Raw genomic sequence first — 24,480 nt, forward strand, 5'->3', positions numbered from 1 at the left:
GGCTAACCTATTCCTCCAAGGCACACTTGTCCACTGTTCTTTTTCTAAAGGACATTCTTCACTTGAAACCATCTAAGAAGACTGTTCAACCCCACTAGGATCTCAGCTTTTTTTGGGCGGAAACTTACCTTGCCACTTTTTTTAACAAGCAGCATTTGCCTCCATAAAGTTTTGTTCTTGGAAAACTGTGTTACTGGTTGCCATTACTTCTACCAGAAGGATTTCTTATCTTCAAGCCCTTATGGCTATCCCTCCCTCCCTTTGTTTTCCTTAAGGATAGTTTCATTAAGGTCTAACCCTTGTTAGATACCCAAGGTGGTAAAGGAATAGTCTCTCAACCAGGCTGTACATTTACCTACTTTCTTTCCAAATCCGCAGAACAGGGATGAGAGACTTCTCCACTCCCTGGATGTGCATAGACTACTTGAATTCTACCTTCCTGAAACTAAAGACATTTGGAAAACTGGGTCAGCTTTTCATTTGTTTCCTTCCTGGAAAGCAAGCTGAGCAACCCTGTTTCTAAACAATCCCCAGTTTGATCTCAAAATCCATTTCCTTTTGTTCCTTCCATGGCAAGCCTCTCCCTTTACCTGTGAAAGCCCAGTCCACCTGAGCAGTATTCTTTGGTGCCTTCTTCAAAGATATGGGCTCCAGGTCAATTCTGGAGGAAGCCAAATGGTCTTTTATACACACCTTCTTGGAAGCAGCCACCTGGTCTTAATGTACACACTTTGACAGTACACTACAAGGTGAATGCTTTCTCAAGCTGAAGGGATTTCCTTTGCCAGACCTGTCCTCCTGGATTGGCAGACAGCTCCCCTGTCTCTGGTCCATCCACCCTGTCCAACTTTTATGATTTTGGAATCACCCATCAATGTTGGAATAATGCAACAGTGATGATGTCCTTCAAGGATGCATCTGCAGTCCTTACAAATGGGTTGTCCTGTCGTCAGGCAGCCCTTCGGTCGGCCTCGGTAGAAGGCATGTTTTCGGCTGGGGAAAGAACCGCTTGCTCGGTTTCAGCCGAAACCGAGACACTCGTGGTTGGCTTAACCGCGGTTTGGGCCGAAACCGCGGACCGCTAGTGTCGGTCCTTTTCCCTGCGTTTTTTGGTTATTTGTGAAGTCGGAGGATCCGACGGCATGATATAAGCAAAATCAGAGCCGAAAAACTGTTCTGCAAACTCCGACCGGCGTCTAAGCATCCGTCGGTTAAAGGAAGCACAGGCTAGACAAGCTGCTGCGTCGTGGTCTGGGCCGAAACAAGGTAAGCAGTAAGAGTGGAAATCTTTGAGGTATTTGTTTCCCACAAGTTAAACAGTTATTCACTTTTTCTGACATCGGCTGAGGCAAGAAAGAGTCCCCAACGGGGTACTTAGCTTTTTAGAAGTCTTCGAAGTAGTATTCGGTAGTAGTAATCTCTGGTTCTGACCAACCGGCACTTGCGAACAGCTTCTGCTTCGGGCGCCACGCGGCAAGAAAGACGGAGGAAAATGGCGTCGGCTGATGCCTTTATACCCGAATAACTGCAGCTATGACGTCAGGTGAAGCGCGACACCAGCCGAAGCCAGACCCAGACTTTGGAATCCGGCCGACCGAAGGGCTGCCTGACGACAGGACAACCCATTTGTAAGGACTGCAGATGCATTCCTATCGGACATCTACATTTATGGTAGGTACAAAACTGTACTTTCTTTGTGTTTCACTGTTGCAGTCATTACATTTGGGTTATCTGCTTGCAGGTAGCTCTGTCGGCCTGATTAACAAAGTCTTGGGTCCTGCCTCGGTTGGTGTCCCTTTTTCCATGATGTCAGGTCTTCAGGGTATAAACATGCAGCCCAATGCCATTACATCCGTCTTTCTTGCCGTGCAGTGCCAGAAGCAGTTCGCAAGTGCAGGTCGGCCGACTCCTGAAATTTTTGTTTTCGAGTTTCAAAACCAAAGTCTTCAACTAAAGCTAAGTACCTCATTGGGGAAACTTTTTCTTGCTCCTTACCGATGTCAGTAAAAGTTAATAATTGTAGTAACTGTGAAAAGCAAATAGATCATAAAGATTTTCATTTGTACTGTATTCCTTGCCTAGGCCCTGACCACGATGTACCTTGCTGTCAATTTTGTGCTTTATTTAATCGGCGCACTATCTGTTGTCTATATATTTTTGCCTCTAAATATTTCGGTTCTCGGTTTAATTTTCCAGAAATGTCGTCTGTTAGCAATCCGACTACCGGGATTCTGAAAAAATGCAAAGATAAAGACAGAGGCCACCGAGGTCCAAAACTGCCGACGACGCTTCTCCTAAGCCAGTCGCCAGTTCGCCGGTACTCCGTGAGGTGCTTTTGCAGCCCCTGATACCCACTACTTCTGATTCCCAGGCCTCTACTGAGACCCATTTAGAGTCCAGTATGCCGCGAGATGCTTCAAATATTGAACCCACGGATGTCTGTACCTTGGATGGGTCCGGAGCTGCTGTGCAGGCACCGGCTTTTGAGGGTGTATTCAGGCGTGTATGGACTTGCATATTAAACTGGGCCTAAATCTCGAGCCATGCCTAAAAAATGATGCCCAGGCCACATGCTCAGGTCTCTATGCCTGAAAAAAAAAAAAAAAAAGAATGGCTGAAGATTTAATAACTCGAATCAGGGGTAGCCAACCCCCTCCCCTTCTAAGAGGCCTAGGACTGAAGTTGTTTATGAATATTATTACCAGGATTCTGTTTTTTTTTTATTATGATGATCTGGATTTGCCCTTATCTACTTATGAGGATTCTGATGCAGAGGACTCCATTCCCTCTGCTTCCCCTCCAGAGGATTTTTCTTTTGGGGAAACCTTGCATACTGTAAGGGAGCATTTCCACTGGGAAAGCCAGGATTTTTCTGATTCAAAAAAGAGGCTTAAGGATTTCTTACTCCTACCTCAGCATAGGCCTTTAGCTATTCCTTCTGTACTGGACATTGTTGATGCTTTTTCGGAATCTGGTTTAGCCCCTGATTCCTTGCTTCCTGCTCCCAGAAAACCTGACAGATACTACAGGGTCCCTGAATCGCACAAGTTCATTTTTAAAAATTCTGTTGCAGATCCAGAGACTATTTCACAGGGGCCCAAGGGCATTAAGGCTTCTACTGCTAAAAATCCTACCCCTTCTGATAGAGACTCCAGGTTGCTGGATAGATGGGCGAAGAAGGTTTACACTTCTGCAGCCTTGGCCATTAGGGCTTTAAACTGCCAGTTTCATAGTTCATAGGTAGGTACTAGGCTATCGGCCCTGGGGCCTATACAAGCCCAGTCAAAAAGGTACCCTGGCTTTTGCCACCCAAGAAAATTATTTTCCTGTGCCACTGTCGAGCAGAGCCACAGAGGTGATCCCCGGGGTGAATTTCCGATTTCCCATACAATCATCAAGATTTTTCTTGGAGTGCTAATGAGGAGCTTTGTTTGATTAGATAGGTAGTTTATTCCAGAGTATGGAAAGTCTCTGGGACAGGAATCTATCCCTCCGGCATGTTCTGTTTATTGTGGTGACAAGGTTTAGGTCCCTAGATCGTGTAGCTTGGTGGGGTTGGGATTTCTTTAAGTGGAGCATGTCCAACAGCTCTGGGTTTGACATAGCTTTGTATGTTAGGCAGAGATCACCTCAGAGTAGGCGATATGCAACGGAGTAAAGCTGGAGTTTTTTGAGACTGTCAGCATAGGGAATCTGTTTCAGGCCGGTAATCCTCTTTGTGAGGTTTTTCTGTGGCCTTTCCTGTTGTTGATGTCTTGTGAGGTACATACCAAAAGGGGTGTTGTACTCTATAATGGGTCTAATGAGTGATGAGTAATGGGTCTAATGAGTGATGAGTAGAGGGGAGCAATGACCTCTCTTTTTCTGGATGAGAAACCTTTTGTGATGAGGTGTGCCACGTAGAAGGATTTCCTGACTACTGTGGCAATGTTTATCAAAGGAGAGACTACTGTCAACCTGTGTCCCAAGGTCTCATCACACTTTCGGTGTTAAGTATACTACCGCATATGTTGTAGTTCGAGTACAGAGTTTTTACCAAAGGGGATGACAATGCACTTTTTGGCATTGAGCTTGAGGCCATGGCTTTGACACCAGGCATCTGTCTCAGTGAGGCCCTTTTGTAGGATGTCCACATCGTTAGGAGTTTCGATTATGGCTCCTAGTTTGCAGTCATCTGCGAACTTTGTTAACCAAAGACATTCTGTGTTAGCCTGTACTTCAGAGAAGTAGATACCAAACAGGAGAGGACCCAGGACTGAACCCTGTGGTACTCCACTTGTCACTGGTCTGAAGTCGGATTTGAAGTCTGCTACTTTCACAGTGTGGGTTCTGTCAGTGAGCCAGTTGGCAACCCATCTTGTGACATAGGGATTTATACCTAGTTTAGTGAGTTTATGTATAATTCCAGAGTGGGTGAAGGTGTCAAAAGCCTTGGCAAGATTTTAGATAGGCTGTGTGAACCACCTTACCCTTGTCTACGGCTTTGGTGACTGCTTCAAAGAAGTCTATCAAGTTTAGGAGACATGATCTGCCTTTTACAAACCTAAACTGGGTGGGATCCAGAGTTTGGAGATTACCAATGTCTTTGTTTATAAGTTCCATGATGATACGTTCCATGGCCTTGCAGACCAGGCCCGTCAGGCTAATGGGGCAGTAGTTCCCGGGGTCTGTGGTGGCTCCCCCCTTGTGGAGTGGGATAACCGTTGCTGTGCGCCATTCAGGAGGCACAAAGCCTGAGGTGAGGCTATGATTGAACATGGTACTTAGGTGGGGTGCCAGTTTGTTCTGTAGTTTATGTAGAATGCAGCCTGGGATGTTGTCTGGTCCCATGAATGCTGTGTTCTTGGCTTTGGAGAGTGTGGTTTTTACCTGTGCAGCTGTGATTACAGGAACTTTGCATTCTTCCGGTATAGAGATGGGCTCTTTAGGGGGTGAGAGGGGGGTAAAGTTAGCACTGAACCAATCTGCCAAGATGTTGGCAATATCAGTTTGGTCTGTATATTTAGTGCCATTGTGCTGTAACTCAGAGCAGATCTGAGTGTTGCCATTCAGATTCTTGACATAGCTATAGAATGCTTTGTGGTTGTCTTTAGAATGAGTGGCGATTTTGTTTTCGTAAATAGCTTTGGAGGTTTTTATCAGGGATCGCAGCTTCTTACTGAGGCTGACCAGGGAGCTCCTCCACTCGTGGGATTTTACTCTCTTTTGCAAGAGTTTCTTCCTTCTGTTGTACAGTTTGTTTATGGCAGGGGATCACCAGATTGGCTTCCTTTTTTGGAGGATAGCGTCTTGGTTCTGTTTGGGATAGCACGATCCATGCACTCATGTAAATGCTTATAAAGTGCAATTGTGTAGGATTCAGTAGTCGTAACTGTATTGTCCATCTGCATGGGTGTCATGAAGTTCACCACTTCTATCTTAAGAAGTATGAAGTTGGCTTTGGAGAAATTTTTTATTATGGTTTCCTTAATGGGGGGTGGAGGCAGGATGTCGATATCTAGGGTAATTAGCTTATGGTCGGATTGGACCAATGAGGCATTGACTTCAGGTGTGGAACACCGGTCACTCATACTGGTAATGACTAGATCTAGGATATTGCTGCCCCTGGTGGGGGTGTGGATAAGTTGATCCAGGGCATTGGAGTTTATGAATTCCAGAAAGCGTTGAGTGAAGGAGTTGGTACATGAGTAGTTTTCCCAGTTAATGGTGGGGTAGTTGAAATTGCCCATTATTAGGGTGTTTGGTTGAACCCTAATATTTTCCAGTACATCAAGAAAAGTTGAGTGGGAATCCTGGGGCATGGTGGGTGATCTGTAGCAAGCTACAATTTGGATTGCAGTTTTGCCCATAGTTAGTTGCACTTGGATAACCTTGGCTGCATTATGCTGAGCAACTAGCCTGGAGGAGTGGATATCCTTAATGAATATGGATACACCTCTGCCTTAGGTGTTCCGTTCCAGGTTACATGGCTGAAAAGTGTGGTATGAGTTATAGCCTGTTAGTGCAGGGGTGCTCTCTGGAGCCTTGAACCAGGTCTCAGTCACTGCACATATGTTAAAGTATTAGCAACATGTTACTGGATTGCTTAAAGAGAAAATGATGTTGATTTCTGACTGCGTGAAAATAAAGACTTGCAGGGTTTAATGCATTCTGCTGAACAAGTTGGAAAACCTACTCTGCAGTGTGGTTTTGATTCATTAGAGGCCTCTTGCAGGGCTGCTGTTATTGGGTCTGTGTTCAGAAGGCATGCTTGGCTGAAGGAGCAATCCTTGCCTGATCAAATTAAAACTAAATTGTTGGATGCTCCCTTAAATCAGGACTGCCTGTTTGGCAACAAGGCTGAGGAAGTTCTTAAAAAGATGGAAAATTAAGCTAAATCTATGCAAACTGTTTAAGATTACTTACAAGTTCAGCCTCCTAGATTTAGTAGGCTCTGGCCCTCTAAGAATTGGTAATTTCCAGCCCCTTCCAGGTCTTCTCAAGCCAAACCCAAACACAGCAAAAGCCCCAGGTTTCAGTCCCAGGGGGCACACAGGACTAAGCAGTGGTGGGCCTCCACTTCGAAATCTGGAGTAATAAGACTCCCCCCTATGGTAAACTGTCTCAATGACTTCCGTTTAAAATTTTCCAGCACTTACCAACTGTGACTGCCCCTTTGGGGGGAAAGATTGCTCTTCATGCAAAGAACTGGGAACTCATTACCCAGGACAAATGGGTTTTAAATAGTGTCCCAGGGATACAGATTTCACTTCCACACATTGCCATCACCAAGCGGGTGGCCGGACCTACCCCTAAGTCAGTGGGCAGAGGCCCAAAAACAAGTACTTTTTCTCTTGAGCATGGGGGCTATTCAGCTAGTACCGGAAGAGGAAAAAGGACAAGGTTTCTACTCAAGACTTTGCTTGGTGCCCAGAAAAGACAATTCATGGCGTCCTATCCTGGACCGGTCTACTCTAAACACCTTTTCAAAAATTCCAAAATTCAAGATGCTGACTCTTCACCAATTACTTCCTATGTTAGGCAAAGTTGCCTGGTTGGCAGCACTAGATTTAAAATAAGCATACCTGCACATCCCAATCAAGGAATCTTGCAGAAGATACCTACACGCAATATCAGTTCTCTGCACTGCCCTTTGGCTTATCTACTGCACCCAGAGTGTTCACAAAGTGCCTAGCTCCAATTATTGCATTTTGCAAGCAAGGAAATATTCAAATATACCCATACCTCAAAGATTGTCTAATTCAGGCAGAAAGCCAGGACATACTTTTGAATCATCTAGCATTTGTACAAAAGGTGTTAACTTGTCTGGGGTACACCGTAAACAAAAATAAATCACACCTGGTACCCTGTCAACAAATTATATTTCTGGGAGCAAGCTTGAATACAACTTTTCAGATGGCTTTCCTCCTGCCAGAGAAACAAATTAATTTGACAAGCCACTTCAAACTAATGGCCTCAAAAACTCTGCTATATCTGCAAGACAAATACTGCAAGCCTTGGGGTTCATGGCCTCCTGCATTCTTCTAATTCCATATGCAAGCCTGCATATGAGGAAACTACGATGGTATCTGAAAAGCCTATGGTGTCAACATTCTCAGGATCTATAAACAATGATCCCTGTCATACCTTGCCTACGGTTAGAGTTCCTTTGGTGGGCAGAGGCCTGCCACCAAAACAAGGGACTACCATTCACTCTACCCCCCTGCCGCCCAAACCCTAACAGATGCATCAGACTGTGCATGGGGGGGCTCACCTAGCAGGGAAGTGCATTCAGGGCAGATGGAACCCAAGTCAGATGCACCTGCATTTCAATCAAAAAGAAATGTTAGCTGTACAGAATGCTCTGACAGCCTTCAAGGACCACATTCTTCCAGGACAATTAATGGTAAAGACGGACAACACCACTGTTATGTGGTGCATTAACAAGCAGGGGGGGTACTCATTCTTAACCCCTCTGCAGACTAGCCATGGCTCTGTGGACACAGCCTTGAGCTACCAAGTGCATCTACAGGCTCAGTTTCTGCCAGGAAAACTAAATACACTGGTAGACGAACTAAGCAGAAATCTCATGGACCCATATGAGTGGAAACTGGAACCAAAGACTTTCAACACATTGACAAATGGGGAAGCCCAGAGATAGACCCGTTTCCCTCCCCCCAGAACTACCAATTGGACAAATTTTGCACAAGGACTCCCCACAAACAAGCTCGGAAAGTGGATGCTATGTCCTTCAGCTGGAAAAACCTATCAGATGTTCTTCATCTCACATTGCTGCAGTCCTTACATATGGGTAGTCCGCTGTCCTCGGTCGGCCCGAATACCAAAGTATTAGGCTGACGTCGGTCAAGGCGCTTAAAACTGACATCAGGACGTCAGGGTACAAAAGCGCATGACCGACGTCATTTCCTCAGTCTTTTTTGCCGCATGGTCCGATGCAGAAGCAGCGTTGCAAGTGCCGTTCGGCGTTCTGAAATTTTTCGAATTCGGAGTTTCAGACCGAATCCAAGTTGGCTAAGTACCCCGTTGGGGATTATTTTGGTTTTTTCTTGCCTCAGTATTTTACCGGATGTCAGAAAAAGTGAATAACTGTATTTCTTGTGGGAAACAGATACCGCATAGGGATTATCATTCTTTGTGTATTCCTTGTTTGGGGCCTGAGCACGACGTTGTTGGGTGTCGCTTTTGTGCTAGGTTCAATAAACGCACTATTAAGCGAAGGTTAGATTGTGCTAGGCTGGTCTTTGGGAAGTGGTGCAATTATAATATGCAGTCGGATTCTCCGGCGCCCGCTTCTGCAAAGAAGCGCAAAGACAAAGCAGTTAAACCCAGGCAAGATGAGTCGTCCGTTCCGGACGCCGGTTCTTTAGAGGCTTCAGTGGAACCGGTGGTTCCGACGGAGACTTCTCTGGAGTCTCAGGGGGAGACTTTGATTTTGCAGGAAGTAGTCTCTCAGGAGGCAGGTCAGGCCAAAGGGGCTTCTCAAGTTACTGTACTCCCCTCCCTTCCTAGGGTGGTTAGGCCTTCTCCTTCGGTTTCCAAGGCTTCTCCCAGAGGCAGGCCAGTTTTAGCTCCTGTTGGGGTCTCTCCTAGTTCAGCAGGGTCTGTGCCTAAGAAGCACATGCTTAAAATGGCAGAAGATTTGATTACTCTGATTAGAGGTTCTATGCCCCCTCCTGATAAGAGGCCTAGGGTGGAGCCAGAGTTGGGAAGTTTTGAACAGGCTTCGGATGTTTCAGAGTCTTCGGCTGAAGACTTGCAGGAGTACTCTCCTTATTCTGATTCTGATGCAGATTATTCCACTCCTTCTGCTTCTCCTCCAGAGGATTTTTCTTTTTCAGAGACTCTTCATTCTATGAGGGAACATTTTAAGTGGGAAGGTCAGGACTTCTCTGATTCTAGGAAAAGGCTTAGGGAGTTTTTGCTGTTACCCCAGCATAGGCCTTTGGCTATACCCCTGTTCTGGATGTTGTGGAAGATGTGTTTGCAGAGGCTTCACTTAATCCTGATTCTCTGCCGCCTGCTCCTGTTAAGCCGGATAGGTATTACAGGGTGCCTGAGGCTCACAAATATCTTTATAAGAGTCCTAGGGCGGACCCAGAAACTATTAGTCAAGGACCTAAGGGTGTCAAGGCCTCTATTGTAAAAAATCCAGTTCCTTTAGATAAAGAAGCCAGAGCTTTGGATAGATGGGGAAAAAAGGTCTATACATCTTCTACCTTAGCTATGAGGGCTTTGAATTGCCAGTTTCATATGTTGAAATATCAAAACTTTCTTCTTTCTCAGTTGAAGTCTAAGGTGGATGCTCTGGCGGAAGGCATTGAGTGTAAAGAATTGCAAGATTTGGTGCATGTCTCTGAACAGGTGGGTAAGCATTCTTTACAGTGTGGTTTTGATGCTGTGCAGGCCTCGTCTAGGGTGGCTGCCACTGGCTCAGTTCTTCGCAGGCATGCCTGGTTGAAGGATCAGAATTTATCTGACCATGTTAAGACAAGGATTTTGGATGCTCCTTTGCAGTCTGATGTGTTGTTTGGTTCACCTGTGGAGTCAGTCTTGAAGAAAATGGAAGACAAGGCTAAGTCTATGCAGACTGTTAAAGATTTTTGCAAGTTCAGCCTCCAGTTTAGTAGGAATTGGCCTGCTAAGGGGTGGACGTATCCTTCTTATGATTCTCAGTCTAGGGGTAGCTCTAGGCGTGGTAGGGGCAGAGCTCAGAGTTCTTTCAGGCCTAGAACAGGGAGTTCCCCTGCACAATCTTCGGGTGAGGGCAGGGGCCAGTCCTTTCGTAAACAGGCCCAATGACCTACTTTTGCAGCTGCCAGATCCTTCTTGCCTGGCAGCACCTTTGGGAGGAAGGTTAGCACTCTTCAAGGAAAATTGGATGTTGGTTACCCAAGACAAATGGGTATTGGATATCATACACCAGGGTTACAAGTTTTATTTCCATACCTTGCCTTCTTTCAAAGGCATGCCGGACGTTCCTCCTCAGCAAAGATTAGAGGCTCGCAAACAAATTTCTCTACTATTTCATATAGGGGCCATACAACCGGTTCCTCTGCCAGAAATGGGCCTAGGATTTTATTCTCGCCTGTTTCTAGTACCAAAGAAAGGAAACACGTGGAGACCAATTTTGGATTTATCCATCCTCAACACATACCTGGACATTCCCAAGTTCAAAATGTTAACGTTACAACAGCTTTTACCTCTGCTTGGCAAAGATCACTGGATGGTGACCCTGGATCTCAAGGAGGCTTACCTTCATGTTCCTATCAGGCCCAGTTGCAGGAAGTATCTGCGTTTTCGGGCTGGGACTTCACATTATCAGTTCTCTGCATTGCCCTTTGGCTTATCTACTGCGCCCAGAGTGTTCACGAAGGTTCTGGCTCCAGTGTTAGCTTTTTTCAGGCTAAGAGGAATACAAATTTATCCTTATTTGGACGATTGCCTGATACTGGCCCAAGGAAAGGACGAACTTCTTCATCATTTACAGTATGTGATGGCAGTGTTAAGATGCCTGGGGTATTCTGTGAACGAAATAAAGTCCAGTCTAGTACCCTCTCAGGACATGTGCTTTCTGGGTGTGAGACTGAATACAGCATCCCAGATGGCCTTTTTGACCCCCGGACAAACAAAAGAATCTTTCTCTTTACTTCCATCAGTTGTCTCATCAGTCCAGGCTGACTGCAAGGACAGTCCTTCAAGCCTTGGGGTTCATGGCATCTTGTATTCTGGTACTTCCCAATGCCAAACTGCATATGAGGAAGCTACAATGGTATCTCAAGAATGTATGGACACAGCACTGCCAAGATTTGGACACTGTCATTCAAATAATACCTTGCATTCAAAAGGAATTTTTGTGGTGGGCTCAGGAATGTCACCTAAACAAGGGACTCTCTGTGACCCGGCCAGAGGCGAGTCAGATTTTAACGACAGATGCCTCAGACAAAGCTTGGGGAGCTCATCTAAATGGAAAATGGATACAAGACACGTGGCCTGCCAGACTTCAACATCTACATATCAACTTGAAGGAGATGTTAGCAGTCCAATTTGCATTGATAGCTTTCAAGGATTTACTTCTTCCAGGGCAGGTGTTGATTCAAACAGACAACGCAACTGTCATGTGATACATCAACAAGCAAGGGGGAACGCATTCTTATCCTCTATGCAGACAAGCAATGATTTTGTGGGAGACTGCTCTCAGTTTACAGCTAAATCTTCAGGCAAGGTTTCTGCCAGGAGCACAGAACTCCTTAGCAGATGTGTTGAGCAGACAAATTATGGATCCCCACGAGTGGAAATTGGATCCTCATGTATTTCAGAGATTGACAGTGTTATGGGGAACTCCAGACATAGATCTGTTCGCTTCTCCACTGAATTACCAGCTGCCAAAGTTTTGCACAAAAAGGTTTCATCCCTCGGCTTGGAAAGTGGATGCTCTCATTCAATTGGAGCAATCTTCACGTGTATGCCTTTCCACCTCTGCCTCTCCTCCCAAAGGTACTGCTGAAGGTCAGACAGGACAAGCCAAACATGATTTTAATAGCTCCAGATTGGCCTCGACAGCACTGGTACCCATTACTGAGAAGTCTGGTACAGGAGCCTCCATGGCCTTTGCCTTCGATTCCTCACCTGCTGTCTCAGGAGAACAGTCATTTACTCAATGTCAAACTTCATTCTCTACATCTGACAGCCTGGCATATTCTGTTTTAAACCCTGGAGGGTCTCAGCTTCCACAACAAGTTTTGAATGTTATTTTGGAGGCCAGAAGGCCTAGTACAAGGAAAGTTTACGAGATAAATGGAGGAGATTTTTGTTTTGGAGTACTGCAAAGGATTTTGATGTTTCTAAACCTAATTTAAGTGTTACGCTTCAATACCTTACTGAGTTATTGGACAAGGGTTTGTCCTTCTCCTCTATAAAGGTTCATGCTGCAGCAATTTCTGCTCACTATGACTGTGACCCACCATTATTTTCTCAGCCTTTGTTTAAGCAATTCCTTAGAGGGGCAAAAAATATAAGACCCCCACGTAGAGCTCCTACTCCTGCTTGGGATCTCAATTTTGTGTTGGAGAAACTCACTCTACAACCTTTTGAGCCTGCAGCATCGGCAGAGTTGAAATATTTATCTTGGAAGACTGCTTTTTTGTTGGCCATTACCTCTGCGAGAAGGGTTTCTGAATTACAGGCCCTTATGGCAGTTGAGCCTTTCTTAATTTTCCACAAGGACAGAGTGTCTTTGCATACTAACCCTTCTTTTATGCCTAAAGTGGTTTCTAGTGTGGCTTTAAACCAAACTATTCATTTGCCTACTTTTTATGCAAACCCCCAAAATAAAGGGGAAAGGATTTTGCACACTTTGGATATACAGAGACAGTTGCGATATTATTTGAACAGAACTAAAGGGTTCAGGCAGTCTCAGCAGTTGTTTGTTTCTTTTGCTTTGGGTTCTCAGGGCAAACCTGTGTCAAAACAAACTATTTCTAAGTGGATTGGGTTTTGTATTGCCTTCTGTTATTCCCATCATGGTAAGGAGATTCCAGCTGGGATTAGGCCTCATTCCACTAGGGCTACTGCGGCCTTTTTAAGGGGGGTGGCTACTAAAGATATTTTGGAAGCAGCTACTTGGAGTTCAGTGCATACTTTCTCTAAGCATTACCACCTTCCACTTTACTCTAAATCTAGGGCTGGATTTGCAACTGCAATTTTGCAAGGCATGTTGGCAGCTCCTAATTCCTTATAGTTTTGCCATCCTCCCTTACCTCTGCTTTGGGATTCTACCCATATGTAAGGACTGCAGCAATGTGAGATGAAGAACATAGTACAGTTTTGTACCTACCATAAATGTAGATGTTCGAAGATCCACATTGCTGCAGTCCATACCTCCGCCTTCCCTCTGTTGTTGAAGGTGGTGGTGTGGTTTGTGTTGTACATAGTGTAAATATGGTTAGTGCACGGGTGGTTGTTTAGGTTTTGCTGGTTTTTGGCTTTGGCCTTTCTTGTTAGGGCCTTCTGACATCTGGGGCAAGAAAAGACTGAGGAAATGACGTCGGTCAAACGCTTTTGTACCCTGACGTCCTGATGTCAGTTTTAAGCGCCTTGACCGACGTCAGCCTAATACTTTGGTATTCGGGCCGACCGAGGACAGCGGACTACCCATATGTAAGGACTGCAGCAATGTGGATCTTCGAACATCTACATTTATGGTAGGTACAAAACTGTACTTTTATGCCTTTCTTCCTCTGCCTGTCCTCTCCAAAGTATTACTAAAGATCAAACAGGACAAACCAAGGACAACATTGATTGCACTGGACTGGCCACCCCCTCTTGCACAGTGCGTCATTGCTGGCTCCATGGCACCTGCCCTCAGATCCCTACCCTGTTGTCACAGCAGGAGAACCAGATTCTGCACTCCCAGCTTCAAACCTTGAACCTGGTAGCCTGGCAAATTACCTAATCTCTCCATTACCATCCTTCAGTAAACCGGTGTTGGATATCACTTTAGGGGCAAGGGGGCCTGGTACTAGAAAATATGCTGAAAAATGGAAAAGATTCTGTGCCTGGAACCAATCTCAAGGGATGGGCACAGCAGCGCCCAACTTACCTCAGATTCTTTAATACTTAACTGAGATGCTTCACAAGGGCCTTTCTTTTTCCTCCTCCAAAATTCACGCCTCAGCCATTTCAGCTCATTCTAACACAGAAGCACCCCTCTTCTCTCATTCACTGCTCAAGCAGTTCCTCAGAGGGGCCAAAAACGTAAGACCACCCAGAAGAGCCCCTACTCCAGCCTGGGACCTTAACTTTGTATTGGAGAAACTCACTCTTCCTCCTTTCGAGCCAGCTGCAAGTGCAGATTTAAAGTTCCTTTCTTGGAAAACAGCCTTCCTTTTAGCAATCACTTCAGCAAGAAGGGTATCTGAATTACAGGCCCTTATGGCAGTGGAGCCTTTCATCATCTTTCATGCGGACAGGGTGTCTCTCAGAACCAATCCCTCTTTCATGCCCAAGGTAGTATCCAGTGTGGCTCTTAGTAAGTCCATTCATTTGCCAACTTTCTTTCCTAATCCACAGAACAAAGGGGAACGGATGCTGCACTCCTTAGATGTGCACAGACAACTTAGATTTTACCTGGACAGAACTAAACCTCAAAGGAAATCTGAACAACTGCTGGTGGCATTTGCTGCAGGGGCAGAAGGAAAGGCTATTTCAAAACAAACCATTTTTAAATGGATAGGCCATTGCATTCATTTCTGCTATAAGCACCATGGAAAACCCTATCCCACAGGGGATCAGACCCCATTCAACCAGGGCTGCATCTACCTCTACAGCCTTTCTCAGAGGTGCCCCTACCAGGGACATCCTAGAAGCTGCTACCTGGAGTTCTGTACATACTTTCACCAAGCATTACCATTTGCCAATTTTCTCTAAATCCAGAGCTGGCTTTGCCACTGCAGTCTTGCAGGGCCTTATAACTGGTCTTAATGCTATCTAAATTCCTCCTCCCAACCTTAGCTTTGGGAATCTACCCAAATGTGATGACTGCAACAGTGAAGCATGAAGAACATAGTACAGTTGTGTACACTTACCATAAATGTAGATGTTAGAGTGTATTCACTGTTGCAGTCCTGGTTACCCCCCCTCCAGCCCCCTGACCTCTGCACTCCTTCATTATGGCTTAAAAGCTTTCTGGTGTGTTTGCTTTTTGTCCGAGGTATAACCTTGTGTGTGTGTGTGTGTGTGTGTGTGTGTGTGTGTGTGTGTGTGTGTATATATATGTATATATATATATATATATATATATATATATATATATGTATGTATATATATATATATATATATATATATATATATATATATATATATATATATATATATATATATATATATATATATATATATATAATATTGCTTCCCGTTAGGGGGGCACCTGACATCTGGGTCAAGAAAAACTGATGTAATGGCGTCTGCTGTATGTTTTATACCCCTGATGTCACGGAAGAAGAGACAGCAACCGACGTAGGACCTAAGACTTTGTTAATCAGGCCGACTGAGGGCTACTGCAAGCAGATAACCCAAATGTGATGACTGCAACAGTGAATACACTCGAACATCTACATTTATGGTAAGTGTACACAACTGTACTTTCTGCAACACTGATCTACTCAAATATCTGCAGTTTAAGGCTGTGTGTGACACAACTGTACTTTTTAATAGTCCTTTATGTAGATGTGGCTGTTTGTCTACTTATTTTGCCTTAAATAAATGCTGGTGCAGGCTTTATTTTCCTTGAGAATTAAAACGTGTTGTCTGTCTTTTGCAGAAAACAAAGCTGTTGGAGTCATAAAACCAGGTCATGTGTTTACAATTGAACCTATGATTTGTGAAGGTAAGAGCACACAGTTCAGTCTTTGGCAAGCTGAAATTATTGCTAGAATCTTATAAAGGTTGACTGGAACCATTAAGTTTAAAATATTGATAAACAGAACAAACTTAGCCATTACAAAGATTCCTGTCTTTGACAAATGCAGAAAAAAAGAATTTAAATGTCTTAAACGTCTGATGTCAAGCCAAAATGTTTAAATCACATCATGACTCCATTGTATTTTGTGATGTTCATTTAAAGATCAGGTGTGGAGGACAATGCTTGGACTTGTACCATTTCATTAACATTCAGTCAGCAGCTCTTCACTATTTTTGACCATTTTTCCTGTTTTTGTTTGTACATAATATGCAACAAAACAAATTACAATCGTAGAAAAAGATGTAGGATAAAATGTCCTACATAGGAAGTAACTGCTTCAGCTTGTACACACTTTCAGTGAAGCAACACCAAGAAGTGACTGGATCTGAATAGTGTTCTCAGCCTGCCTCTATTTTTATTTTTTTAAATTACAGCTGTTTTTGCGTCTTTATTTATCTAAGTTATGCCTCTGTATATTGGCCCTCAAAGCAGAGTACATACAGGGGTTGGTGGCTGGGTGTATGCTACAGTGCTCTCTATCTGTAACCTAGCATTTCTTTCAGAAGGTTTGTTTAAGAGGCAAAAAGTCAGACTGAAAGAAGTTTAATACTTGGAGTGATGATGCACTGATAGAATCATTGCAGCAGGGTAGTAATCCTTCAGTCTTCCAGCCAGATCTTGAAAGCAGTCAGACCTAAGAAAGAATGAGGTATCCCTGACACACAGCCGGTCGGCAGAAAGTGTGTTTGCAAAGGAGTGTGTTGCCTGTACCACATTCATTTTTTTTAGCTGCTAATGTACTCCATCACTTAGTCTGTTTGCCATGTTGGCGTGTTTGAAGCATAGTAAGTACAGATTAGATGTTTTCAATTATAGTGATGGTTTGTTATACTGATTATTGACTTCTGTTCTGGGATTATTTTACTTGTTTAATGACAGCATGGAAAGAATAATGACCAACAACTGAATGGTGCACAGCAACAGTTATCCCACTCCACAAAGGAGGAGCCACCACTGATCCTGGGAACTATCGACCTATTAGCCTGACGAGCCTGGTCTGCAAGGCCATGGAAAGTATCATCATGGAACTCATAAACAAAGACATTGGTAACCACCAAACTCTGGATCCCACCCAGTTCAGGTTTGTGAAAGGCAGATCATGCCCTCTGAACCTGATCGACTTCTTTAAGGCAGTCACCAAAGCCGTAGATGAGGGTAAAGTGGTTCACGCAGCCTATCTTGACCTCGCCAAGGCTTTCAACACCATCCCCCATTCTGGAATTATAGCTAAACTCACTAAACTAGGTATAAATCCCTACGTCACAAGATGGGTTGCCAACTGGCTCACCGACGGAACCTACACTAAAAGTTGCAGACTCCAAATCTGACCTCAAAGCAGTGGCAAGTGGAGTACCACAGGGTTCTGTCCTGGGACCTCTCCTGTTTGGTATCTATGTCTCTGAAGTACAGGCTAACACAGTAGGCCTCTGGCTAGCGAAGTTCGCAGATGACTGCAAACTAGGAGCCATAGTCAAGTCCCCAAATGATGTGGACATCCTACAGAAGGTCCTCGCTGAGACAGATGCCTGGTGTCAGAGCCATGGCCTCAAGCTCAGTGCCAAAAAGTGCAGTGTCATCCCCTTTGGTAAAAACTCTGCACCCATGAACTACCATATAGGCAGCAATCTACTTGACACCAAATGTGTGATGAGATTCCTTGGACCAAGATGGACAGTAGTCTCTACTTTGATAATCACATCGCCACAGTAGTCAGGAAGTCCTTCTACGTGGCGCACCTCATCATAAAAGGGTTCTCATCCAGGAAAAAAGAGGTCATTGTTCCCCTCTACTCGACACTCATTAGACCCAACAACACCCATTTTGGAATGTACCTCACAAGACATCTGCAGCAGCTGGAAAGGCCACAGAAGTATCTCACAAAGAGGATTACTGGCCTCAAACAAATGCCCTACACTGACCGCCACAAAAAACTCCAGCTTTACTCTGTAGCATATCGCCTACTCCGAGGTGATCTCTGCCCAACATATAAAGCTGTGTCACACCCAGAGCTGTTGAACAGGCTATACCTAAAGAAATCCCAATCCCTCCGAGCTACACACTCTAGGGACCTAAACCTTGTCACCACAATAAATAGGACAACCTGAAGGGATAGATTCCTGTCCCATAGACTTCCCATACTCTGGAACAGGCTTCCCATCTATGTCAAGCAAAGTTCTTCATTAGCACTCTTCAAGAAAAATCTTGATGAGTGGATGGGAAATAGGAAATACACCCTGGGGATCACTTCTGTGTCTCTACTCGACAGTGCACAGGAAAATAACTTTCTTGGGTGGTGTAAGCCAGGGAACCTTGTTTGCTAGGCTTACGTAGGCCCTTGTGCCGATAGCCTAGTACCTACCTGTGAACAAAGATCATCATCTATGGTGTCTTTTTGGTGTAGATGCATGTGAACATTATACTGCATTTAAACCAACTCTTCCAAGATGAGGTAGTAACACTAATGGGCATTGTATTATTTTTTTATGTAGTAGTCATTTTGTATTATTCAAATTTGTGCTTAAAAATAAAGGTTGTCACATGCATGTGCATTCAGATTAATGTTAGTTAGGTCATAAATGTCATGTGAACTGAATGACATCCTCTGTGAACAGGAATTGCTCCTACAAAGAGATGCTTATTGTTTTTTTTTTTCTGTTTGTGCTGAAAAACAATGATTATTCAGAAGTTTAAATTATTTGGAGTATGGAGCTGTTGTAGAATTTAAGCCTAAAGATGAAGTGGGTTTTTCAGTGCCTATGTTGTCTGTCTGATTTTTGGAAATGTTCAGTCTTGTGCATCAGTTGTCACAGTATAAAACTACTAAAAGATTAGGAATAAGACATTTCTTGGAGATAATCTGATGAAGAGAAATTGGATGCCTAATTGTCTTGTCTTCATGGAGACAATTTGATAAAGAAAAACTGGCTACAGTGTCGTATAGAGTGGCTGAGGGGAAAAAAGAAGAGAAATTGGTTAGGAGATAATGTTCTCTGAAAGCATTCAGGGGTTTTCCCAAATTAGGTAATGTTCTCTGAAAAACATTCAGGGTTGTTCCCAAGGTAGTTAATGATGTGCTTCTCTTCTCATGTTGCAGTATTAAAAACCCTTGAGTTATCCTCTGCTAGCTACCCAAACATCCGGCCAGTATACACAAACTTGTAGTCATTGCTAGGTATGTGGGATGTCTGACAATGGCTCAGGATGCGTAGGCCATAAATGTGGCGTCTGCACGTACCTTTCCCCAGAACATCTTTGCCGGCAGCCAGACATCAGCTCTTCCTGCCGGATCTTCAAATTTAAAACACAAGTACCCTGTTGGGCCACTTTTTTCTTATTCTTTTGGGTCACTGCATGCCCATTTAAGTTCATGTCATCGAAAGGAAAGTGCAGCTGCTGGCGTCAGATACCACATAAGGGTTGCCCATGAGCTCTGCCTTTTCTGCCTAGGGCCTACACACGACCATCAAAGCTGTGAGATCTGTCTTGGCACTTAAGACACTCCGCAGTCATCTGCGCACCCTTAATGTTTACTTAGAGAACTAGCATCTTAAATGCCTGGTGCTAGCGATAGAAGTGCTGTCCGGTCAGACCATAGAGCCACCCAAAAAAGCCCAAAGATTCCAGGCCTGAGACTGCTACTGCACCTCCTCCACCTGATGTCCTTTCTGTGACCAACGTTTGCCTGGAAGAACATTCAGAATCTGCAGATAGAAGTATAGCAGGTACCTTTCAGGAGGCTGCAGAACCTAGGGCCAAATGCACATCGGTGGAGGTCTCGCAGGCAGCCAGTGAAGAAAAGGGAGAATCTGCTCTTGTTACGGCCATCCAGACAGGCTCTTCCACTGCTTCAGAACAAGGAGAATTTAGGCCTTCCTTAGGTCCTTTGCCTTCTAGACCTTCCCTGAAAAAGAAGCAAAAGACTAAACATGCCCCCCCCCCCCCTGCAGAAAGCCAACCTGACTGCAGGCCTTTTCCCAGAGCCAGTTTAATGTTTTTATGGCCCGAAGGTCTGCTATGCCTACTTCTCCACCGACTGGTCCCCCACTTACTATTCCCAGGCATCAGGTTGAGGACACACTCCGACCTGAAACAGAGGATTCCTCAGACTCCTCCTTGGAGGATTTTCTTTCTTATGTGACTCAGATGCCACCCCCTCTTGGGTATGCTTCCCCAGAAAAGGACTCTGCTGAGATAGACTACCCAGGAGAGGACCTCACCTTTTGGTGAGACCATCTCAAAAATTAAAGAATATTTTAACTGGGACCCCTCTGAAATGTCAGAGGTCCAAAAAAAGATACTATGAGCTCTTGCAGATGGACACTCCTGTTTCTTCTGCTATTCCTCCGGTCTTATCAACCTCCTTTGATGCTTTCAGTGCAGCATCTGTGAATCCTTATTACCAACCACCTGCCCCTCGAAGGCCTGACAGGTTCTGTAAGGTCCCTCAAAGGGGCAAAATTCCTGATTAAATGCCCTGTTCAGATCCTGACACTGTTTCAGTTTCTGCAGATAAACCATCCAGACTGCTTCCCTCCACCTCTATCCTTCACACAGACAAGGACAGTAAGGCAGTGGAGTGCAGTGGCAAAAAAGTTTACATTTCTGCTACCTTGGCCTTTAGGGCAGTAAATTACCAGACGCACATGTCTGTTTGCCCTGGCCCTTTTGACTTCGGTCACCAAGGTTTTGGCTGATCTCCCTGACTCATCTTCTAAGGTTCAAATATCTAGCCTCATCTCAGTCTTCTCAAGTCACAAGACTTTCAAATGCAGCTATGATGCTGTAGAGGCCTCTGCCAGATCTGCAGCCCCTCTCTCAATCTTTAGAAGATGCTCACAGGTAAGACTACAGCCCTTACGTGATATTGGGGCCAAACTCCTGGATGCTTCCCTGAATAACTTTGCCCTTTTTGCCACTAACGTGGCTGAGTTATTCAATACCCTTCAACAAAAAGAGAAGGAACTCCAGGACCTCAAACACTTGTTAGTCTCCCCTGTCCCCACATTTCGTAGGAACTACCCCACCAAGACCCAGTTCATTAGAAAACACTCTGCTTCACCCCCCCCCCATTCTAGGAGCAGAAAGACCACCAAGAAGCAGCAGACCCCTTCCAAGCCTGCTCAAACTCCTGCACAGAAACCTCAGTTTCAGGACAGGTCAGGTAGCCTGTGACTACCTGCCACTGTGGTCCACCCCCATTCGGCATTCCCCTGTGTCTATGGCTGTTTCATTGTCTTTCAGTTTGGCAAAGCATTACCTCAGCCAGGTGGGTCTTGTCCATTATAGAAAAGGGTTATTTCATAACCTGGATCAACCCCCCCCCCCACCACCACCTTTTAAGAGGCATCCCACAGCCACCCAAGGATAAGCTCTCTCTTTTCCCAGCCAGTCATAGGCTCTTTTTTTCAAGGAACCATACAACCTGTCCCCCTTGCAGAAAAGGGAAAGGGCTTTTACTCCAGACTGTTCCTAGTCCCAAAGAAGGCTGGACCGTGGAGACCTATCCTGAATCTCTCTCACCTCAACCTTTTCTTGGAAGTACCCACCTTTTGTATGCTTACTCTCCAGACCCTCTTTCCCTTGGTAATCCCTCAGGGGATTTCTAGCCACCTTAGACTTAAAGGATGCCTACCCACACATCTGTGCAAGGCCCACCTACAGGAAGTGTTTAAGTTTTTCTGTGGATTCCTCACATTTTCAGTTCTATGCATTGACGTTTGGACACTCTACTGCTCCAGGGGTATTCACCAAGTGTCTGGCTTCAGTGATTCCTTATTGCAGGTTCCAAGGGATTCAGTTTTTTCCATACTTGGACAACCTCCTGATAGACAGAATGTTCCAGATCCCTACATCACCAATTACACAGTTATCTCAGTTTTGCAGGCACTGGGATTCAACATCAGTTACCCGAACTCCAAGCTAAATCTCCCTCAGGACCAAGTTTTCCTGGGGTGCAGAGTAAGGACCGATGTCATGAAGAGCATTCCTTCCATCCCAAAAGGTGGAAAATCTAAAGCAATACCTGTTATCTTGTCTTCATCGCCATTGCTATGACAGCCTAAAAATATCTCAGATTACTGGGTCATATGGCTTCCACTATTCTAGTGCTGCTATTGGTCTGACTCCACATGAGAAATTTACAGTGGTACCTGAGGTCCACATGGACCCAACACTCACACCCCTTGGACTTCAACAATTCCCTTCCTTCCATGACTATGGAAGGACATCCTTTGATGGTTGGAAAAAGGCCCACACAACCCAGGACTTCCCTTACAACCCTTTCTCCAGTTCAGGAGATGTACATAGATGCCTCCGATCTGGGCTAGGGAGCTGCTTTGGACAGCCTGAGGATGTAGGGTACCCGATCAGACACCTTCAGGCTGGAACACATCAACATCGGGGAAATGAGAGCAATCCTATTTGCCTTGAGAGCCTTCCTACAGATCCTAAAACAAGGACCCCTGGAATTGTTCACAGACAGTGCTACAGTTCTGCTGTATGTGGACAAATAGGGAGGCCTTTTCAGTGTCATGGAAGGGGATGTTTCTTTATGCACCCCCCCCCCCCACACACACACACACTACTACAAAAAGTCTGACTGAAAATCCAGCGGGACAAACCGAAACTCTTGGTGGTGACTCCGTTTTGGCCAAGACAACATTGGTTCCCCCTTCTCCTGCATTTAGCCAGGGGCAGTCATCACAAGTTACCTCACAGAGTGGGCCTTCTCGCACAGGACAAGGGATCCCTAATCCATCCCTACCTGGAATCTCTGAACCTAACCTTGTGCGTGCTAAAAATTTGATCTCTTACAGATACTTTTACACCCAAGATGTGCTAACAGTCCTGCAGGAGGCCAGGAAACCTAATACTAGGAGATCTTTTTTTAAATGTAAAACACTCTCCATGTGGTGCCTGCAATGACAGATGGATCCACTTCAAGGTGAGGCCCCCTTAGTGCTGTCTTATCTGTGTGAACTCTTGCAAGTAGGGTTTGCATATTCATCTGTTAAGGCCCACCTTGCTGCTGTTTTGCTTGTATGCCTCTTGACCCTCCTCTAACATCCTGTCTTCATGCAAATTTATTCCTGAAGGGAGTGCTGCATCTCTGGCCCCCCAGGATGCTGGTTCCACCTCCATGGGACCTGAATTACATTTTAGAGAAGCTCATAGTTGCTCCATTTGAACCAGCATCTAAGGCATCACTGAAGCACTGTACCTGGAAAACTGTACTGCTGGTGGCCTGGTATCAGCCAGAAGAGTGTCAAAGCTCCAGGCCCTCATGGCAACACCTCCCTTTCTCTTCTTCCACAAGAATTGAGTGACCGCCCGAGGACCATATCTTCCTTAATGCCCAAGGTGGTCAATGCCCTTATTCCCAACACACCCAGAATGACAGTGAGTGTCTTGCATTCCCTTGATGTTCACAGACAGCTTAGATTTTAACTTGACAAGACCAAGTCCATTAGGAAATCAGAGCAATTATGTGTGTCTCTTCACCCCAGAGCTCTGGAAAAAATGGTGACAAAACAGACCATTTCTGCCTGGATTTCCAGGGCTATATCCTTTTCCTGCACCTACAGTGGAAAACATGTAAATTCAAAAATTAAGCTCTATGCACTAGAGCCATAGCTTCATCTGGAGCCTTTTTTAAAGGACTGAAACTTCTTCCATTCTAGAGGCAGCTGCATAAATGTCTATCCATACTTTCACTAAACATTACAGACTGGATCACATCTCTAGATCTAGAGTGGTATTCACTAGGGCAATCCTACATGGTTTCGTGGAAGACAGTTCCATGCCTTCCCTGTCTTCTTCCCTTTGAGCTTTGGCACTCGGCCAAGGGTTTTGAATACTGCAACATGAGAATAGAAGGACATAAAATAGTTGTGTAATATCTTACCTTAATCATAGATGTCCTTCTCTTCCATGATGCAGTGTTCATTCCCTCCCTCCTAATCCCCCTCTCAATTACAGCTATCCCTTCTTGGATGACACAGGACTTGTACAGCTATCATGGGACTGGGGTCTGGCTGGGTCATTCAGTTCTGGGGAAAGGTATGTGCAGATGACACTTTTATGGCCCACGCACCATCTGCTAGCGTCAGATGTCCCAGTTACCTAGCAGTTACAAGCATTTGTATACTGGCCAGATGTTCGGGTAGCTAGCAGAGGATAACCCAAGGGTTTTTGAATACTGGAGCTTAGAAGAGAAGGACATCTGTGGTTGTGGTAAGATTTTACACAACTGTTCTTTGAAAACATTCAGGTGTTTTCCCAGCTGGGAGAGCTATAAAGATAAGACAAAACCAATCAGTACTTAGTAGAAGCACAGGCTGCACCATGCATCTTAGCATGGATGACCTTTCTTTTAGGTTAACTCAAGTCTGAGTGTAGCTATCAGTTTGGAACTTGTGTTGCTGTTTGGAGGGTAAAACTTCAATATTTGGAAGTGTACATAG

General features: G+C 44.9%; 1 protein-coding gene across 1 annotated transcript in view; it reads left to right on the forward strand.

The window, feature by feature from the left end:
- Positions 1-24,480, forward strand: part of METAP1 (methionyl aminopeptidase 1) — a gene marked incomplete in the record, with an annotated part of 1,416,310 nt that overhangs the window by 1,280,664 nt on the left and 111,166 nt on the right. The window contains 1 exon segment of the mRNA XM_044061024.1: positions 15,818-15,883. Within this exon segment, the coding sequence (XP_043916959.1) occupies positions 15,818-15,883 (66 nt within the window).

The sequence above is a fragment of the Protopterus annectens genome, chromosome 2.part0 (assembly GCF_019279795.1).
Source record: "Protopterus annectens isolate FY-2018-M chromosome 2.part0, PAN1.0, whole genome shotgun sequence".
In the NCBI taxonomy this organism is placed as follows: Eukaryota; Metazoa; Chordata; order Ceratodontiformes; family Protopteridae; genus Protopterus; species Protopterus annectens.